Source organism: Kogia breviceps, chromosome 17 (genome assembly GCF_026419965.1).
Source record: "Kogia breviceps isolate mKogBre1 chromosome 17, mKogBre1 haplotype 1, whole genome shotgun sequence".
Taxonomy (NCBI): domain Eukaryota; kingdom Metazoa; phylum Chordata; class Mammalia; order Artiodactyla; family Physeteridae; genus Kogia; species Kogia breviceps.
Genome location: NC_081326.1, coordinates 13,074,557 through 13,095,012, shown reverse-complemented (window position 1 = coordinate 13,095,012; position 20,456 = coordinate 13,074,557). Strand labels below are relative to the sequence as shown.

The following is a 20,456-nucleotide window of genomic DNA, read 5'->3' as shown; positions in this document are numbered from 1 at the left end:
GTTTATTTTTGGATTCTCTAAATGCAATCAATCAGTGATTTATGTCATGTGTGGCCATAGGTTATTCAGGTTATTTAGAGAAAAAAAAAAATGTTCCTTTGCTCAAACTTTCACCATTGGATAATTTAACTCTGAGGCAACTCAATATTTCTTTCCCTTTGGTTAAGAATGAAAATAACACACCAAACATCAGTTTCCATCTTTCAAAAAGGATTAATCACTTTCATTTCCCTTCTATAACCATGAGATCTATATACAGTAAGTATCCCTGAAGCATGCTGCAAATAAAGCAAAATAAAATTACACCCCACTTTACATACATTTAATAGACTGCAATACTGATGAAGAATTAAGCCTATACTTCTGTTAAAATAAAGTTCTCCATATATAATTTACATTTTTAAATTAATAAAGTTTGGAAATAACTTTGTTAATGAAATGGCTAGTATCATCAGGCTGAACTCTGTAATTTTTTAGTGAATTATACTTCTATAAATTATTTCTTTTGCATATCATCAAAGGGCAATTAAAACCTAAGAACAGGGAAGTAGTACATTTGAGAAAATATAAGTTGGAACGAATAGGATCTGGGAAAAGAAAAGAAAGGGAGCAATAACCAAGTTATCAGTACAAAAATATGGTAGATTGTGGAAAACATTACAAAATAAACACAAGCTCCTAAAAAATTTTACCTGACAAATTTGCTACACTACACTACACATTAGGATCGCTCTCTGATAAAAAAGAAATGTTCACATAGTGAGATATAGGAAAGTCATTCCGGCTTATACATGAGTTAACTTGAATTTTATGCTAACTAAAATAGCCTGTTTGTGGCCTATTAAACATACATTGTACATCTGCTTTAATTCTTAGAGAAAAGGATGCATTGACCAAAAGTAAAGAATGTCCATGTTAAAAATAAAGATTAAAGGCGTCTCTTCTTGGGACGCCAATGCTGGTCCTCCTTTGATGATAAGACTCCCTTCCCAGGTGTCAAGGCCAAGCTGACTTGCTGTGTACTTGCTGGACTGTTCTTTTGCTTGAAACCTTGAAGAATATAACCCTGACTTGTTTAAGGTTCTTTGTTCTGACAAGATGTAAAACTGTGCTTAAAACTCTGCTCCCCCCAAGAAGTTTCTCGGAGTCTTCTGGGCTAGTCCACAGTTTGGCTCAAAGAAAACTCTTTTCTAGTCTTTCTTATTGATTGTTAATTGATTATTTTCATGACACCTTCATCTTCTTTCTTAATTCATTCCATTTTGTGCTTTTTCTATACAAGGAAATTGTAGGATGAAGTTGTAAAAGACTTTGAAATTAGTAAAATATTATTGGGTGTAGTCAATGAAAAATAAGTCATTTTTCTAGCAAGCCCTTTTGTTTATCTGATTTTACAAAGGCTCCGAGCCTTTCACTGACTTTGAGCTATTTTACAACTTTGTACTTTATAGAAATGTATAGTAGTGCAAATAATTCTTGTCCATATAAATGCAAATTGCATCTATTTTAATGTAATTGGTTATTAACCTATGGATATTGATCAGTTTCGCCATTTTTTACATCTGTTCATAACTTCACTTCAGCATTCTTTATTTGACTACACATGTGAGGGTTAGAATTCTCCTTTGAACTGGCTATAACATCTTACTGGTTTCCTCATTCATTAATGACTTAAACAAACCTTGACATGTGTTCATTTTACATCTGTATGAAAGCCATCATGGTAAGTTTGTAAAAAATTGCTATTCTTTAACAACATGTATGAATTCTTAATGAATATCGGTGACAAAATAGGGTTTCCCTGCAAAAACCCTTGTTTTCTAGCTTCCTAAGTGGAATAAAACTCTAATGCTGAATAATAGTGATTTCCACTTTTAACAAGTAAATCCCTGTGCACGATAAAAAGCAAATGATCTCTTATTTGGATAGGAGAATAATGTCATGCATGCACTCTCTTTCAGAAGTATAGCTGGGACTTCATTACACTAACAATCACAGAATATGCCACAGGAGGAAAAGACAGGCCCAAACTGGCATGAGGAACGATTCTAAGAAACTTCGTTACATAGAATTGATCCCTCTTCCAGTTCAGATGGTACAGTTGGCAAAATCAGCCTCAACAGATTTGGAGAGGCCCTGCCTGCTCACCGTGCTTCTTTTCCTGTCTGACACCCTCAGAGATTGTGAAGCTGCCGCTCGACACCTTGAGTTAGTTCACACTCCTCTGTGTGTTGCCTTGGCCTTCAGCTAACTTCCTGAAGTGGTGAGGAACGGCTCTAAACTGCTCTTGAGAAAGTTTTAAAAATCATTAACTTCAGTCTTTAGCTCTTTATAGTTCCTCAATCCTTTAAATTGACAATACCACTTACTTGTTGAATACATATGCAGATTAATACGTTTCTCTATTAAATTAGTGGACTTTTAACCAGTGTACTATGCTACTTCTCCAGTTATTCCTTTGGGAAATGTGATAGTTTACATGGATTAGCTTTTCGATAAAATGTATAGTAAGCTTTGCAAGTACTTGATTTTGATAAGCTGTTTTCAATTATATATATGTTTTGAGTGAATATTAATATTATAATTCTGGGCTTCCCTGGTGGCACAGTGGTTGAGAGCCTGCCTGCCGATGCAGGGGACGCGGGTTCGCGCCCCGGTCCGGGAAGATCCCACATGCCCCGGAGCGGCAAAAAAAAAAAAAAAAAAAAAAAAAAAAATTATAATTCTAACAGCTAAAATGTTTGCGATGTGAACTTTTTATTCCTACCTTGAGTTAGCAAGTGTCTTACACGTAATTTTAAAAAAATTGTTAGAACCATTTTGAGGATTAACAGAAATAAGCTATTATAAAATATCTCATTTTTATTTGGTCAAAAATACAAATCCTATCTGAAAAAGTAATACATTAAATACATAGAAAATAAAAATAGAGATGTCATTTTAGCTTTACTCTTTGAGGAGACCGTATCATCTCCTTAGTTTTGACTTAGGTCTAAACAGAATTGCCTAACATCATGTGGTTATGATTCTGTCTAATTATAAGACTAAATTAAAAATAAATAAATAAACAGGGACTTTGATGTGCAAAGAGCTGTTCAAACTTTAGCAAGAGATGTTAAATATAATAAAAAGGTAAACTCTATGGTTTATGTGAGTTTTAGTGTGTACTAAATAAAAGCAAATGTTTGCAAATCACTTTTAACTTTTAACTTCAATGCTTCTAACGTTTATAAATACTGTTCGCCATTGTTTGCTGATTCTATTAACAAGAAGAAGGAGGGCAAAAGTGAAATAAGAGTATAAGTGAGAAAAAATAAAACTATCCTTTTATGGCTCACATTCTTAACGTATTAGGACTGCCAGTGGAGAAGAGTTAGAACACATCTTTCCTTAAAGACCAAATGCATTTATGTCTGCAAAAAGAAACCAACTATTGATAAATTAATAGTTCATTAATTAAGATCATGCTTCGTTTTCCTGTAAAGCATGATTGTTTACTGCTTTTAAAAAGAGCTAAAATCTAGGGCTTCCCTGGTGGCGCAGTGGTTGAGAATCCGCCTGCCGATGCAGGGAACACGGGTTCGTGCCCTGGTCCGGGAAGATCCCACATGCCGCGGAGCAACTAAGCCCGTGAGCCGTGGCTGCTGGGCCTGCGCGTCCGGAGCCTGTGCTCCGCAACGGGAGAGGCCACAGCAGTGAGAGGCCCGCATACCGCAAAAAAAAAAAAAAAAAAAAAAAGAGCTAAAATCTAAATATCAATCGATATTAGAAAAAAAATACTATGTGATACTGAACGCCTTGAAAGGAAAGGCTTACCTTGGGCAGCTCACACATAGTCGTAAATTCAAACTGGAAGTCAGTAATGAATCTCAGAAGCTTGAGAGGTTACATACCCCAATCAACCAAAAATACTATTTTTGAGAGTAAATAAATAAAACTCATAAAATTATCAATAAGAATTTCCCTTTTACCCATGTTATACTTATAAAATTGGGGATTTTCCATGAAGTATGCAGTTACTTTCTAGAAATAGCATTGGAAAGAACACTTCAGGGTAGAGCTTCTCAGACTTTAGCTTCTCAGACTTCCCCTGTGTTTATGAATAACACAGGGATTTTGCTAGAAATGCAAATTTTGATTCTTTGGGTCTGGTGTGAGCCCTGAGGTTTGGCATTTCTTACAAGTTCCCATTCCTTACCTAGTCAGAGGGCCGCACTGAGGACCAATGCCCTGCCAGCACTTCTAGTGAAAAGGCACAAATTCCCAACCCTGTCACATTAAGTATTTACAATTGCTTACAACGTGCACGTTTAGACTGCACGTGTATAATGATGGAGAAAATAAGGATCTTTTCCTTGGATAAGAACCCCAATTAGAATGACTCATTTTTAAAGTTCTATCGCGTATGCAGCCCATAACCCTGTACCAGCACCTCAAGGCTCCTCTTCTTCCAAAGTACTAGACCCATACAGGACACACGACAAAAGGCATCAGGTACCCTTTTTGTGGAGGTGACCTACCACCTCTAGTCCCTAATGGGGAATGCTGGCCAAGGGCTTGGGCAACTACAGAATCCTAAAGGGAGGTTCTATCGGTGTACATATTGAAAATAGTATCTTTCTCTCCTTGGGCAACATTAATTTCTTGACTGAATTTTTCTCCATTTCTGCATCAAATCCATTACATTGAAATGTAAAGTTGGTGCAGCAACCCTCCAATTTTTCGCCCCATGTATTTTGATTTTCTAACCTGAACTGAGACCATCTACGTAGTTATTTCCTTTCCTTCCTTTTGTTACCCTTTCTGCATTGTGCTTTTGGTAAAACTTCAACCATCTCCAAACAAGCCTGCAAACCAGAGATTTGAGACTTAAAGGGGTGCTATGCACTCTGATTTTCCTCTCCAAATGATATTTGGAAGCAAGAGTGAGTTTAAGTATGGGTACGCTGTTTTGAATAAATGTATGGACTACCTACTACATTCAGTAGGCCACTCAAAATGGTCTTTTAATGGATTCATGCATGAAAGAATAAAATATTTAGAGAAACAGATTCTGTCTTGCTGAGAAGCAATAGTCAGACCAAATATTTGCTACTTCTATGATATTATCGCCAAACTGTTTTCCAGTTTCCTTCACCTGAAACAGATTCAGATGGCTATTTCAGTGACCATTATGGTTTGGCTTCAGACCAAGTGTTATGGAGTCTGTCCACTGGCTTATCTGAGAGTTCCCAAATGCAGTTTGCAGACAGCCCAAAGACACATCCTGAGACACAGAGCACCCTTGGATATCTCCAAAATAAAACCAGGAGTCTAAATGGTTTTGCAACAGAAATCTGCCAGACATTTTTATTGTCAAGATAGCACTTTGCTTCATGGCTTGTACGAATAACATCCTTGATGAGCATTTATCACATGAACGAATGCCAATTTGGTACAGATTATTCTCTCCATAAGAGCAATGATCATATGTTATTTTTGTGTGCATGGCCAATATAAAACATGTGTTTCTCATTTATTAGGATAGCAACAAATGTTTGTGAGTGAAAATACACGATAGCCTTAGGTTTCTACAGTTTTACCTTCATTTTCAAGATAAATTAATATTTATAGGATCTCCCGACCAAGGAGGAACAAAACACCGTTTTGATAACGTATTATTTACTGTCTTGTTTTTGTGGGCGTGACTGGAAACCCTACGGCCAGATGGAGAAAGCCCAAGGGAGCACCTCACCCTATATGATAGACTGATCTCAGACCATGTTACAAGACTACCTTAAAACTCACCTCTTCCATGTACTTTTTCAATGACTGTCCTCCACTGGAGGCTTCTCCCTAGAGGCAAAGAGGAAGAGAGGTTGAAAATGCAAGAGAAGGAGAGAGAAAATAGCAAAGAAGATGAGTCATGAAGAGCAGTGAAACCTGGGAGTAACACCAAATCTTTACTATCCTCCACCATCTCGGTTCACACGTATGGGATTATTAGTTTGGCAAATTCTTACTCTGAAGGAGATAAGAATTGTTTCAAGGCAACAATATATCTTTTAGGTGGATTTTAGGTCACATGAACAAATAACCACCTCGTGGAGCTAGGTGGACAGAACGCTAAGTGTGTAGTATAAGATTTTCTGTTATTAACTTTATAAATATGCACCTAAAGTTAGATGAAGAAAACAGTCACTAATTCTGTATTTGATAAATCGGTGTGAAGACCTAGCACAGGGACTTAAAAGTACTTATGGAAAAGAGTACAGCTCATTAGCCTGCCCTTTTCCAAATGTTTATATCCAGTCTTCCTCACCTTACTTGTGTGTTATTAGTAAATTCTCCGTTATTTGTGCCTTTTGCCAGCATTTCACTGAACACTAGTAATCACTGAGATTTTAAATCGCTGAAGTTTAAAACATCAAATTAAACAGATATCGCAAACTCATCTAAACATTGGTGGTCAAAATTGTCAAACAACTTGTCAGTTTGGGAAGGTTATGTATATATAAAAGCAAAGTGATTCAGTTAGAAAAAGATATATTTTTATACTTCGTGGCCAGAAACGTTTGGAAATAAATTCTGAGATATGAAATGATAAATTCTAGGACACCACATGTGTTTAAAAGATAACTAAATAAGTGTGAATAAAGCTTACGTTTGTTTCTATAACTTTTCAAAGACCTTCCTTTTTAACTTTTCAAGGCTCTCATAGACACGATCTTATTTGATTGTCTTTTCACTACAATTTGAGGGTAAGGCATCCTCAGGTCAATTCGATCCATAAAGAAATTGAAGGCAGGGCTGCTGATTGAAGTGCTTAAAGCTCAGAAGCCAAAAAAAAGGCATTGCTGGGACTGGATTCAACCCTGACACTCTTCTACCTTGCTGAAATGAAAATTCTAAAACAAAAAATTAAATTTACTTTAGCTTTTTTTTTTTTTTTTTAAATTGTGATGTATACTCCAAAGCACTTTCATAGGGTTAAAAAAAAAAAAAAAAAGCATGCTTTCTCTTCAAAACAAAATTAAGCTAGGAATAAAGTTCTGGGATTCCTTAGAAATCACAGATGTGGTCATATTTTTTCACAAATCATGGTTTCCACTAGCAAAATATTAATATGCTATAGTTTAAATGTTTCCAAATGCTTCCAATCTTGTGGGATTTTTTCAACGGATAAGATAGTGAAAAAGATAGGATAGTTATATTTACTTAAACTGAAACATAAACTATTAGAAAATATCAAATCCATATAAATCCTCCAAACTGTGAGGAATTTAACTCAAAGCATACAGAGAGGGCTGGAAACTTACTTCAAATAAGCTGCTTTTTATAGTTCGACTAACTATGCTATTACCCCTCATTTGGACAACTGGTCCAGAAAGAATGCTGTGGTTTCTCCCAATTTGGCTCTTCTGTGTGACAGAACTAGTCCATTTGTGCCAATAACCGCCTTTGCCTGGGCTGCTAGGGGCAAGAGAATGAGTGGTAAAGTGCTTGGAGTAACAGATCTGCTTTCTGGAAGGGCCAGCGTCTGAGGGCCAACAGTGAGACGCCGCAGACTAGTCCCTGGGTGCTTGCTGAAGACACCTGTCTGTCTCCCTCACCCTGGAGTGCAATGGTTTTCCCAGACTGTCTGGGCACTCGTAGTCTTATGCCAAGACCTGGTGATGATTGAGGGTTTTCTTGATTACCACATATAACTAAAGCACTGTGTGTACTACAGGGCTTCTCGACAGGCTTTCTTTTTCCCACAGTGCCGGGTCCTTTTCAGTATCTACACCATAGAAAAGGAGCAACCTACACAACGCTATTTGTTTCACAGGCCACACAGCTTGGAGTCTGGCTGTGACCACCTTTCATAAATCACTGACATGGGTGGCACTGATGAATGAGGAACACAAAGTAAACGACTCCAGGAGGGAAATACAGAGGAAACGGACCTTTCGCAGAGAGGATTACAAATGTGGCACAGAGCCAAGGGAACAAAGAAAAGAACAAGACATCAGGATCTCTGAGCCTTGGGGTCAGAAGAGATGGCCCCAGCCAAGAGGCTTGATTCAACATGGCTGCTCCAGGCTCCCCATCTCTAACATGGCACTGCTGAAATGCTGATTTCCCTCCTTCCCCCACTAGTGGTGCTAACGAAATAAAATCCCTTCCAAAGCACAAAGCTACCAACTTCAGTCATCCTTTTCTTAGCTTTAAAGAACTGGCGTTTTAAATATCAAGTCATTCTAACAACATAATATTTTGTTAATCACCTGGAAATGAATCAAAAATACCCGAATGCAATTTCCCTTGAAAAACAAAGAGAAGAAAGGGGATAGAAGGGTGGCAGACAGGGGCGTGTGAAGGAGGGAAAGGGCAGAATACATGGAAACTATGCCTTAAAAAAAAAGGAAGAAAAGGAATTTCCTGAAATGTGGTTTCACTTATCATGAATCTTAATATAACCAACTGTTGAGATAAAAATGTTTTGAATGTGAATTACAAAATATAAACTCAGAGAAAGAAAGAAAAAGAGGCTGATATGATTACTGCTTAACGTATGACGTGGAATCACAACTGTCAGAGACGAAGGCTATCGTCACTCCCCTCGTTCTTTTCCAGTTAAGGAAACCTTCTCAGTGAGATGGCATATTCTAGAGACTGAGCTGGGACTCGACCCACACTTTCCTGAATCCATCACCATTTTCTACCATACCAGGCTGCTCTTGTTTCAACCAGTATTTCCTGTTCATCTCTTACTAATCTAGAGACAAAATGCATACAGACTTGCACTTGCATGTAGGGTACATTTATTCTCTAACATTTAATGTCTAAGACCTCTGGTATTCATTTCCTTCAAAGAAAGTTCCATGAGAACCCTACTTCCACCAGAATGTTCTTTCTTCCCACCTTTTTTTCAAATGGAACTAAACAATAATCCTGATACAGACAACACTCTCTTAAGAAGTACCTGTGGTACTTAGAACCCATAGAAGAATGGAAGCTCCATATGAATGGCCAGGGCATTTCTGAACCTAAGGGACCCATAACACTTTACCCCATTATTTATTCCACAAGTATTTATTAAGCACCTATTGTGTGCCACATAATTAACTAGGTTGGGGACAAAGAGGTGAATAAGAACTAATCCCTGCCATAAAAAGTTTACCTTGAGAAAACAGATCTACAAGTCATTAGAATAGAGAGCAGAAGTTAATTGACACAGGGGAGCCCAAGGTGCCACAGGAAAAAATAGGAGGAAAAGGCACCTACTCTTTCATTTATTTAACAGGCATGTTTTGAGAAATTCTATGTGCTGGGAACTGTTTTAGGCATTGGATACAGATGATGAACGAGTCAAAGTAGAAGGATTAAAACTTGCAGAAATTATTTTTAAGCTTAGTCCTAAAGACAGTCAATTAGCCAGATGAAGGAGCTGAATAAGGAGAACTCATACCAGGCAGAAGGAAAATTCTGTGCAAGGGTCCAGACCCAACAGAGCAAATATATGAAACCACAAGTACTACTATGAAAACCACCAATATATTATGCACTGAAATGTGTATTGCATTTTGAGATATAGAGATATTAACATCGTGTCATTTCCAAATTTTATACTATACTTTCCTGTAATACAGCTGCTAATATAATGGTTACACGTTTTGGGGGTTGTTTGCCATGCCATGAGGCTCGTGGGATCTTAGTTCCCTGACCAAGGATGGAACCCAGGCCCCCTTAAGTAGAAGCGCAGAGTCCTAACCACTGGACCACCAGCGAATTCCTTGTATTTTCTTTTTTTCTATTATTATTTATTTATATACATCTTTATTGGAATATAATTGCTTCACAATGCTGTGTTAGTTTCTGTTGTACAACAAAGTGAATCAGCCATATACATACACATATCCCAATATCCCAAAGAGAAAAACAAATACTGTTGTGTTTTCTAAGTGCATGATTACACAGGGTTACTGAATTTGTGACAGATGACAGACAGATTGAAGTTCAGCTTTCCAAACTCCAGCAAACTTTATAGGTGGCAACTACTAGTGAGGTCCAAGAGACTAAGCAGTGATCTATTTCCAATTAGTAAAAAACTGGGTGCAATAGTTTAGAAAATCAAAATTGTTTTGGAAAGTTCAGAAGTCTTTTAGATTGTTGATGTAGTCAATAAATTAATAGTTACACTTGAGTTTTCACACTTACATATATAAACAGATTCTGTTTCTAATTGGCCCCAAAGTCTTTTCATACTGTTGAAAATTTTTTTTCTGAAACTTTGCTCACAATCTCAAGAACAATTATAGAACCACTGCAGACCATCTTTCTCTGAAAATGACACCTTTATCCAGTAGAGAGGACACCTGACTGCTTCAGCATTGCTAAGGGCTAAAAGACAGCAGCATTTTAAGAGAAGATGTTACGATCTTACTCTACCTTTAAGTTCCACAGCTGCTGTGGGTTACATCTGTACCAGGAATCAGCAACCTAAGGTGTGATCAGAAGCCAAATTTGCCCTCTCAAAAGGGACAAATAACACTCAATCCCTAAGCACATAACCAACTTTTTTTTTTTTTTTTTGCGGTACGCGGGCCTCTCACCGCTGCGGCCTCTCCCGTTGCGGAGCGCAGGCTCCGGACGCGCAGGCTCAGTGGCCACGGCTCACGGGCCCAGCCGCTCCGCGGCATGTGGGATCTTCCTGGACTGGGGCACGAACCCGTGTCCCCTGCATCGGCAGGCGGACTCTCAACCACTGCGCCACCAGGGAAGCCCACATAACCAACTTTTAAATTAAAATGAGAACAATCTAGATTTTTCTTCCAATTTCTTCATGTTAACCTAAATAGTTCCTTTAGTGATAATGTCCTTGCCTTAGAGACTTACCTTAAAACTATTTTAAAAGGCAGGAGCAATTATGGAACTAATGACTATTACTAATAATGTAAAATTTTAAGGCATTTTAGCATACCTTGTTGTTTTCTGAAAAGTGGCTATTCGGTTGCCAAAAACCAAAAAAAAACCATTTTATTCTTTTCTTTTCTTCCCACGTAAGAAATATGGGAGTGAAATGTTATAATGCTCTATTTAGTGTTGGCTATATCTACATGGTCACATATCCAATCCCCCATTGATCTAAATCTTTTGCTCTATGTAAAGAGGTAATTATTGGTTATATATCTAGAAATGTAGTTAAAGGACACTCTTACCGTTCTGATTCAATCTTAAGCTAATCTAATTATAACACTGACCTAATAAAAATCAGTTGGCAATTTTGATTTTTACCATTTGAAATAATCAAGGCTTTAAATTCTGTTCCATTAAGCTTTCTAAAAAATCAATAGATGTCACTTGAGAATCTGTAAAGTACCTGTATAAATTCTCCGAGGTCAGTGAAAAATGAATGTCAGCCTCATGATTTAAACCAAACATACAATGTATTCTTTTAAAATTAAATTAACGTGTGTCTTTGCAAAATGCCTACATGGCTAAGGTGACCAGCTTCCTGCACTGTGACTCACAGCTGGGAAAGCCGACGGAAGCCGGCAAGAAAACCGATACCCAAGGCTCATGAAATACCACGACTTGTATGTCTCTCTTGTTCTCCGCCCACGTTTCCTTAATTAAACAAAAATGATCAGTGCTTCAGATAAGTAACAATACTCGGCATTTCTCTACATCGAGGGAAACATATTTCTCCAACAGATGCATGGACGCAAATAATTTTGTGCTGGTTTCTTTTAACATATGTCTCTGATTTTTTAATTCAACAACAAAAAAAGACCAGTTTCACATTTCAGACACCTTAATACACATTAAAGGGCTACAGAATAATTTAAACTTTGTAAGAAAGAGTCTTTTTCGCTGACTTGTAAATAAATGCAGGTAGTAATAATGCAGAAGTACATTTAAAAGGGTATTTTAAATTCTTAACACATTTATTTGAAAAGGGCTAATTTAAAAAAAAATTTTAAATTGATTCTTTAAGTGGTCCATAGAGAACGACATCTGCAGCATTAAGTTTCAAACCAAATAAATGAAATGCATGAGTTTACCTTATCTAGCCTGTCAAAAACTTGGCAGCTCATGTCATAAACAGTGTCACTAGAAGAGCTGTGACAGGCTTGGGGGAAATATGTAGAATCATAATCAATTTTCCAAGAAAAAGAGGTGACCTCCAAATAAGTAAGAGGGACTTGGAGGGGAAGATAAAGGAGGTTGTTAACTGATTCAAAGTAGCACAATACTAATTCTGAAGGTTATAGTCTCCAGGATAATTTGAAAAGGCAATTCTCACGAGTGTGTCCCAACTCACCACCTGTGTTTAATGTACTACAGTATTTCTCCTGCTTAATATGGGCTTAGTGTGGGCTGGTCACTGGATTAAGACTTGGCCTTGATTCCATGTACTGTCAGAAAGTGGCAAAAGGTGGCGACATCCTAAAGAGGCAAGAGTGCAGGTTTAGGAGTCAAGCAAATAAGGGATCATAATTCCTTTCCGTCATTTATGTTCATGTGCTTCAAGGCAAGTTACGTAACTTTCCTGGGTCCCAATTTCTGCATCTGTAAATGGTGATAACACCCTGGGCGCCTCATGGGTTATCGTGAGGCTTAAATGAAATAATATCTGTAAGGCATAGAAGACAAGAATAAAAACCCTGGCTGTCATCATTATTACTGAGGATAATAAGTATTAGTACTAGTTTTAGGAGGTTTTTAGTAAATGGAAGACAGAGAAAACCAACCTTATACTATGTAAGGTAGGAAAATTAGGAATATGCTTAATTCTTTAAGAATATAGCTGAGAAGGGAACCTGACTATGAGGAATTAAGATGCTACTTTTAATCTATTCCTGTTTTCGTGTCACTTTCATTAAAAGAATCTTGCACTTTCAATGACAGGTAATTATTGAATGGCTTCATGTATAAATACATTTTCAGCAGTAAATTCAAGGGTAAATGGAAGATTGACGGACGGTGACATAAAAGGGACTTTAAAAAACCTTGGACATCAGAAGGAGAAAGCAGCAAGTAACACAAGTCAAGAGAAATGAACTGTTGAGAAAAGGGAGTGAGACAGCATCCTTAACACAACTTTGCTCCTGACCTCCCAATACTGCAGTCATACTTTAAAACTTCCAGGCACCCCAACAGTCAGTGTCTCTCTCTCTCTCTGTCTCTCCATCTCCTTCCCTCCCTTCCTCCTGTCCTTCCTCCCCTCCTCTGCCATCCTTTTGTGCAGCCCTTTGTGCCCTCTTCTTGATGCCACCTAGGAAGATTCTGCTCGTGGCAAGTCTAAGTTCAGTGCCACAGTTCCAGGAGGACTTCCCTGACCCACGTGTTCGTGTTGCTCTCATTCCGCCCGCTGTGTGTTCCCATGACCGCTACAATTAGAGAATTTCCCACACTGGCTGCCTTGGCCTGGAGTAGTCTCTCTTACATTGTCAGCTCCACAGACCCACCCTTCACATTTGCAGGGCCTGAAGCAAGAGGTCGAACAGGTCCACGCTGCCAACAAACTATTTCACACATTATATTCTGACTTTCAATCAGGCTTGGCAAGCCAGCTTCAAATTCAGAATTCTTGTATCCCTTCAAGTTCTGCAACTTAACTTGGCAAAAAAGGGAGAGCGGGAAGGCAGCACTGACCCCAATCCTATACCCTTTGGCCCCTTTTCTCCCCCTGTTTGCCCCACTACATCACAAAGGTCTTTGTGAGCACATGTGAGGCTACCCCTGCCTGCATCTCCAAGCTTGTTTACACCCTCCCCAAATGTCTGTCTCTCGTCCACTCCTCAGGCCTAGAACTAAGCTCTCGGGAAGGATGAACTAGGGAAAGAGGACCATGCAGGTCCAGGAAGTGGGTTTGGGATAATTTGGGCAGCAGATTCCAGGATCCTGGTACTTAGCACATGGTCAGACTCCAGGTGGACATGTTCCCTTGACCCCATAAGCTCCTTATCCCATGCAGAGGGGCACAGACCTGGGCTTGTCTAAGACAGCACTGAGACTGTCTGACAGTAAACACACCAAACTCTTTACTGTCTATAATATTTAGTGCAGGGTTTGGCATCTGAAAATCACTCCCAAATATTTATAGAATGAATAAGCATTATTACAAAAGGCATACATTTCTAATTCAAGGTGCTAAATAATCAAAAGATAGTAGAAGATGTGGTAAGAAGCATAGACAGACAAAGACTTTGTGTTAAAGTTTTGAATATTTCAGAAATGACAGAATCAGGGAGATTCTCATAGCAAGAGATGGGGGAAATGTCACATGTTAGATCTATTTGGTATCCAGGGAAAATAAAGTACAAATATGGACTAGAGAAAGACATTTTATTTTATTTTATTTATTTATTTATTTTTGCTTTACGCGGGTCTCTCACTGTTGTGGCCTCTCCCTTTGCGGAGCACAGGCTCCGGACGCGCAGGCCCAGTGGCCATGGCTCACGGGCCCAGCCTCTCCGCGGCACGTGAGATCCTCCGGGACCGGGGCACGAACCCGTGTCCCCTGCATTGGCAGGCGGATTCTCAACCACTGCGCCACCAGGGAAGCCCGAGAAAGACATTTTAAAATTTGACTATGTTTGTTTTGAGTTGGATAATGGCCCCCAAAACAGAGATGAACAAAAATAAAGATAGAATATAAGAATAATGATAAAGGAGTGAGATTCAATGAAGTTGCCTGTCAAAAGGAGACCTCAGTCCCATCAGCTACAATTATGTATCTGAGGAGAGATCAATGGCAAAGGTTCTCTCTAGGACAGGCAGAGTGTTCTGCAGTGTGATTACCAGGGAAGTTGGATAAAACTTGGAAAGAAAACAAAGTAGGAAAAGATGCAGAAAACCTGTCTACAGAAGGTATCTTTGCAATCGTACTCTGCTAACGACAGGGTGTACTATACCCCATCAGCCTAGTCTCACATTTCTGTAAACTACGGAATGGTACCAGAATTTGTATGTGTCACCTAACATCCAAAAACCCAAGGAACCACAATTCAAATGCTTCATTAAATCTAAGACCAGGCACAGAGTGTGGAGCTCGTGATGCTGCCCCAAGTCTCTTTGATGCAGTACAGTTTTCCCTTTACGGTCTAAAACTGTTGCCCCTTCGGGAACTAGAGCCCCAAGATGTTCTATAGGAAGAAATTTCCATGTTAATTCCTAGTCCAAAAAAGTGAATTTAATGTGCCTTACAGAACAAAGCTAACTTTGGGGCCCTGAAAAGGGCCAAACCACATCATAGAGAGTAAGAAGATATCTTCCATTCTCATGAAGGTATGCCCATCTTTAGAACCAAGTTCAAAGCAAACATCTTTTGAAGTCTTACTGAACATGACTGAACATTGAGGTTTTTTACAATGTTTTTGCATGTGTTTGCATTTTATGAAAATAGCTAGGATCAGAAGCAGAGGAGCCAGAAAGATTTCCTGCCAGGTCTGGGAATCTAAAAGCCAGAAATTTCAAGAGAAAAACATAATTCTTATAACATGTGTAGCCTAATTTTATACACCCTCAATGTTAATTGAGATAAACACTTGAAATCCTGGATACGGTTTGACAATGAACTTCAGAGCCAAACTATTTAGCCCTGTCTCAAACCCATAGCAATACTGCAGGTGAGAAGTTAAATGTAACTCATCTTTCGGTCCCTGCCAGTTAGTTAAATATATCAGTTTAATAAAGCCAAGTCACGAAAAAGCAGCCTCAGTATTTTTAAAGATCACAAGTCTCTAGGGAAAGAGTTCTCTTGACTCTTGTAGAATGTCCTTTGAAGCTCAGAGACGACACAAATCAAGCTAATCAAGGCACCTGCCACACAGAGTTTTGCCTTAGAATACTGGAAGACTCTTTAATCACCCATCTGGCAGAACACCAGACTTGGGGCTGCCCGCCACGTACAATCAAGCAGAATGTGCCCCAGCCAAGGAGGCGAGTGGAAGCAAATGTTGGCCACTTTTGTAGAGGAGAGAGAGCTTGAAGGGCAGATGAGTTAAAACAATGCATGCAATAAATCTTCAAACATTTCAGAAGCTGAAACTAACCCAATGAAAATAATTGTAAAATACTCTAGTACACTTTAAAAAACACGTAAATACAGAATTATAGAAACACTGCCAGATAGCAGTTCATATAAAAAAAGATGGGAACTTTAGGTAACAACAACTTTAGCGTGTACCAGCAATTCAGTGGAAGCTACTGGAAAAGCTATTTCAATAGTAAGCATCATTAATGAAAGCACAGTCAACTCTTCCAGGCTGTTAATTGTTGAATTGTACATTGTGATCAACTGGGAGTGTTGTGTTCAAGTTTGGTGTGTTGGAAGGAAAAGTGATTAGGATGGAGATGGGTCTAGAAAAAAGGTCACGTAAGTCATGGTTGAAGAAGTGTTTAATTTTCATCAGAAGGACAGCAGACTTAAAGACTGATTGAGATATTTAACTCACTGAAGATTTAAAAGATGGAGAGGAAATTAGAGTTCTTTCCTGTTTCAGAGAGCAAAACTAGGGCATATAGATGGAAGTTTCATGGAGACAGATTTTCTCTCAAAATGAGGAGGCATTCTTCTAGAGCAGTAATGAAATATGGGCTGGAGCAGGAGGTTTCAGGGAAGAGCTGTTGCCTGAAACCTTGGGGGCAAGATCATGCAGTGGGCTATAGAAGGAATTCCTCAGTGAGGAAAAAGTTGCCTTACAGTCTTCTTATATTGAACTTCTGTTGCATTTCCTGCCCTTAGGAAACTTGATCACTTCCTAAAGCTCCAAAGTTGGGCATCTAAACTGAGGCAGATTGGTACTAAGGAGATAGAATTAGAACGATTTTTGTTTCCAACAGTTATAACCCTGTTGCGTTTAATTCAGGACAATGAGGTCGTAAAGTCTTTAATAGATAGTTTCGCTTTTGACAGTGTTGTCTGAATAAAGAAAAGGAAGATGGCCTTTATCTAACAGCTGTTATAGACCAAGCACATATAAGTCTGTACTCAATCCTCACAATATTCCTGTGAAACAATTATCTTTATTTTACAGATGAAGAAAAAGACTAAGAAGATTCCAAAGTAGAGCTGGGTCTTGAATCCTATATTCTTGAAGCCCATGATCTTTCTAGAAGACAGAGAATGAAATCAACCATTGCTTTAGTCAAATTAAATGCTTAAACGTGACAGAGGTTGATTTAAGCTCCCACTTGGATTCCTAATCCAGTTCTCTTTCAATTATGTTGTGCCGATATCTTCTACTTCTTGGTTTTGCTAGTCCAGGGCCAGCCCAATAGATTATTTACACTAAACCTGAGTGTAATTATTATTATGGACAGTGAACCCATCCAAGTAAATAATATTGCAAAAACTCCATGCCCAGAGAAATTAGTTCATTTCTGCCAGGAAACCATTTGGAATCATTTAGTGTCTCTTCAAGGCTTTCAGGATATAAACATGCCACTCAACACTCCTGGGAACCAAGCCCCCAAATCAGTAGAAAGAGTATTGGCTTTGGAGACAAGATTGGATCTGAATTTTGTGTGTGTGTGTCACACACCAGGCACGAGGACTTTGGGTCAAGTCACCTAGAGTCCCCAAGTTTCTCTTTCTTTAGTTGTGAAGAGAGAATAAAAAGTTTAAAATGTTTTCAATTGAAAGACTGGGGTAATATCTATAAACTACAGTGTCAGGCACTCAAGAAATCATTCCTACTTTGATTACAACCCAGGACTCCAGCATCATGGCTTTCACCCTACCTACACCCCTTCCCTCATCTAATTCTCCAGGTGTGCTGAACTGCATGTGGGCTCCCAGGCCAACTGCTCTCTCCTTTTTCTTAGTGCTAAGTCCCCTACATACAAACCTTCAAGTTGCGAACTTTCGAAGATGCGAACATGCATTCACACGTCCAGTCACGTAAGTTAGTTCCTGTGTCTGGCGTATATTGTCACATGCGTGCATCCTCTCCAAGTGGTTGCGCTTTTGTGTACTTTACTGTACAGTACTGTATAGAGTACAGTAGTGCAGTATCTTTATTTCAAGCTCGATCTGCAAGAGGACGACTTCATTGCACTCCTTGCCGTGCAACACGAGGAGCTTACTAATGGAGACCTGATGGAACTGGAGGCCCAGAGAAAGGACGAAGAGAGACAAGGGGAAGGAGAAGTAACTGAAGAACTGAAGAGAGTCATGACACAGAAAATGGCAAGGGGATTTTACCGGGGTCCAGCCCCAGCAGATCCAGGGGTCCCTGAGATGGAGGCAACGGCGTCGGTGAGAAAAATAAATAGATGGGGCAAGGGGGTAGGTGCAGGAGCTTCTGTTAAGCTTCTGACCCTTTAATTTTGACATATAATTTCTTATATAGGAGTTGGGCTCATAATCTCATTTCTACATCTATACACAGAAACATTAGCGAGCATTGTTCCGTCTTAAGATTTTTTCGCGCAAACAGGATGTTTAGGTCTAGAAAGCTAATTATTCTTTTCTACTTCAGCTAGCAACATATATTGGCCCGTGTCCCAGTATTCTCAGTACCTTGTTCAAAACACATTGTGCAAAAATACAATTCTATTTTCTACGTAGGGCAATCAATTTTACCTTTCATAGTTACATATAATTCATTCGTAAAATATTAACAGTAAATTCCTTCCGCTTCTCTCTTTTTCCTCCAATATACCGGAGAGGGGGCATACCACATAATCCACCATTTGGGGGCATCCTATACATAATACCCCACTATTTGCTTTCCTTCTTTATCCCTTATTCCTTCTTTGGGCCATAGCTCATCTAATTCTTCCTTTAAACTTCTACTCTTTAATGGAAACACTCCTGTGTTGCCTGACCAAGGGACTTTTTTCCAAAGTAAATTATTTACAGTGGGTATAGCTACTGTTGTGGTTACAGGGGTTGTCGTGGTCTCGTACCGAGGGGGATTTGGTTTGTAATACTTCCATCTTCTTGGCCTAAACCCTCCAGAAACCCCCTCAATTTTTAGCAAGAATTTTCCTAGAATCAGAAGAGATGCTTTCCGCCGCCCACCAGGAGAGGAGCTTTGCTTCCTCGTGCCATAACTTCTCGCCGAGCTTTGCTCAGGCAACAGTTGGCAATGCTGGACGGCTTCCGGCAGGATTTTCTTTATCTGAGGAGGCACTGTTAGTTTTTGAGGCACAGGACCCGAATGTAGAACGGTACAAGAAGGTGGCAGCAGCCGTTCAGAATGAAATCCAGTGCTACCGAGTCATCTCTGATGAGAAAAAAAGAGCTACTACCCAGACATCCTTGGATCATTTTTTCCAAGAGGGCAGACAGAATTGAATCCAACAAGGAGCCACAACCTGTGCCATCAGCATCAGGCGTGAGTGAGATTGCAGCGTGCCCTCCGTCTCCTGTTGCTGACGATCCTTCAGCTCTACCATCTCCACCTCCTCTCCCCCCTCCCGTCAGTAACTCTTCTTGCCTGTTCACTCGATGCCAGCCCCTGGATGCCAGCTGTTGTGCTGTACTGCTGTATTTTTCAAGGTATTGTACTGTAAGATTTAAAATATTTTTATTTTTTGTGTTTGCTAGTTTTTTATGCATTATTTGTGTGAAAAGTATTATAAACCTATTACAGTACAGTACTATATCGCCAATTGTGTTAGTTGGGTAGCTAGGCTAACTTTGTTGGGCTTATGAACAAATCGGACTTACCGACGTGCTCTCAGAACGGAACTCATCCGTATGTAGGAGACTTACTGTAGTGCAGTTAGCCATCAACCCAGAGGCCACCTTCTGCTGGAAGCTTGTCTTTGACCACTATTCACCCTGCAGGCTACATCAGATACCTCCCCTTCCCATGTGCATGCTGTGTATACATATGTCAGAGCATTTCTGTGCTCTTACAAACATCTGGTCATTCAACTTCCTTTCCCATTATACTGCAAACTCTTTAATGGCAAGAGGTATATCCTTCATTTCCAGATTCTGAGTACCTCACGGAGAGCTTTTCAATGGAAGATGCTCAATAAATGTGTGTTGAATGAATGAATGCACTAATCCTAGAAGGTCAGTATAGCATATTGTTCCAATGCTATACCAAATCATTTTCTAACAGTTTTTTTAATCTGTCAATCCTCTCAATATCTTACTTAAGAATTCAACAGTTTAGAACAAATGTGCATTTATAAGCATCTTGGTTCATTCATGCTGCTACAACAAAACGCCATAGATTGAGTGTCTTATAAATAACAGATATTAATTTCTCACAGTTCTGGAGGCTAAAGATTAGGGTACCAGCATATTCAGGTGAGGGCCCTCTTCTTATTGTACCCTTACGTGGTCGAAGGGGCAACAGAGGTCTTGGGTCTGTTTATAAGAGCATTAATCCCATTCATGAGGGCCCCACCCTTATAACCTAATCACTCCTAAAGGCCCCACCTCCTAATACTAACACACTGGGTACTAGATTCAAATTACAACAGTTGAATTCTGGAGGACACAAACATTCAGACCATAC

General features: G+C 39.2%; 1 protein-coding gene across 1 annotated transcript in view; it reads right to left on the bottom strand.

The window, feature by feature from the left end:
* C17H8orf34 (chromosome 17 C8orf34 homolog) overlaps positions 1-20,456 on the bottom strand; it is a 294,894-nt gene that overhangs the window by 27,878 nt on the left and 246,560 nt on the right. The window contains 1 exon segment of the mRNA XM_059042628.2: positions 5,788-5,835. Coding sequence (XP_058898611.2) covers positions 5,788-5,835 — 48 coding nt within the window.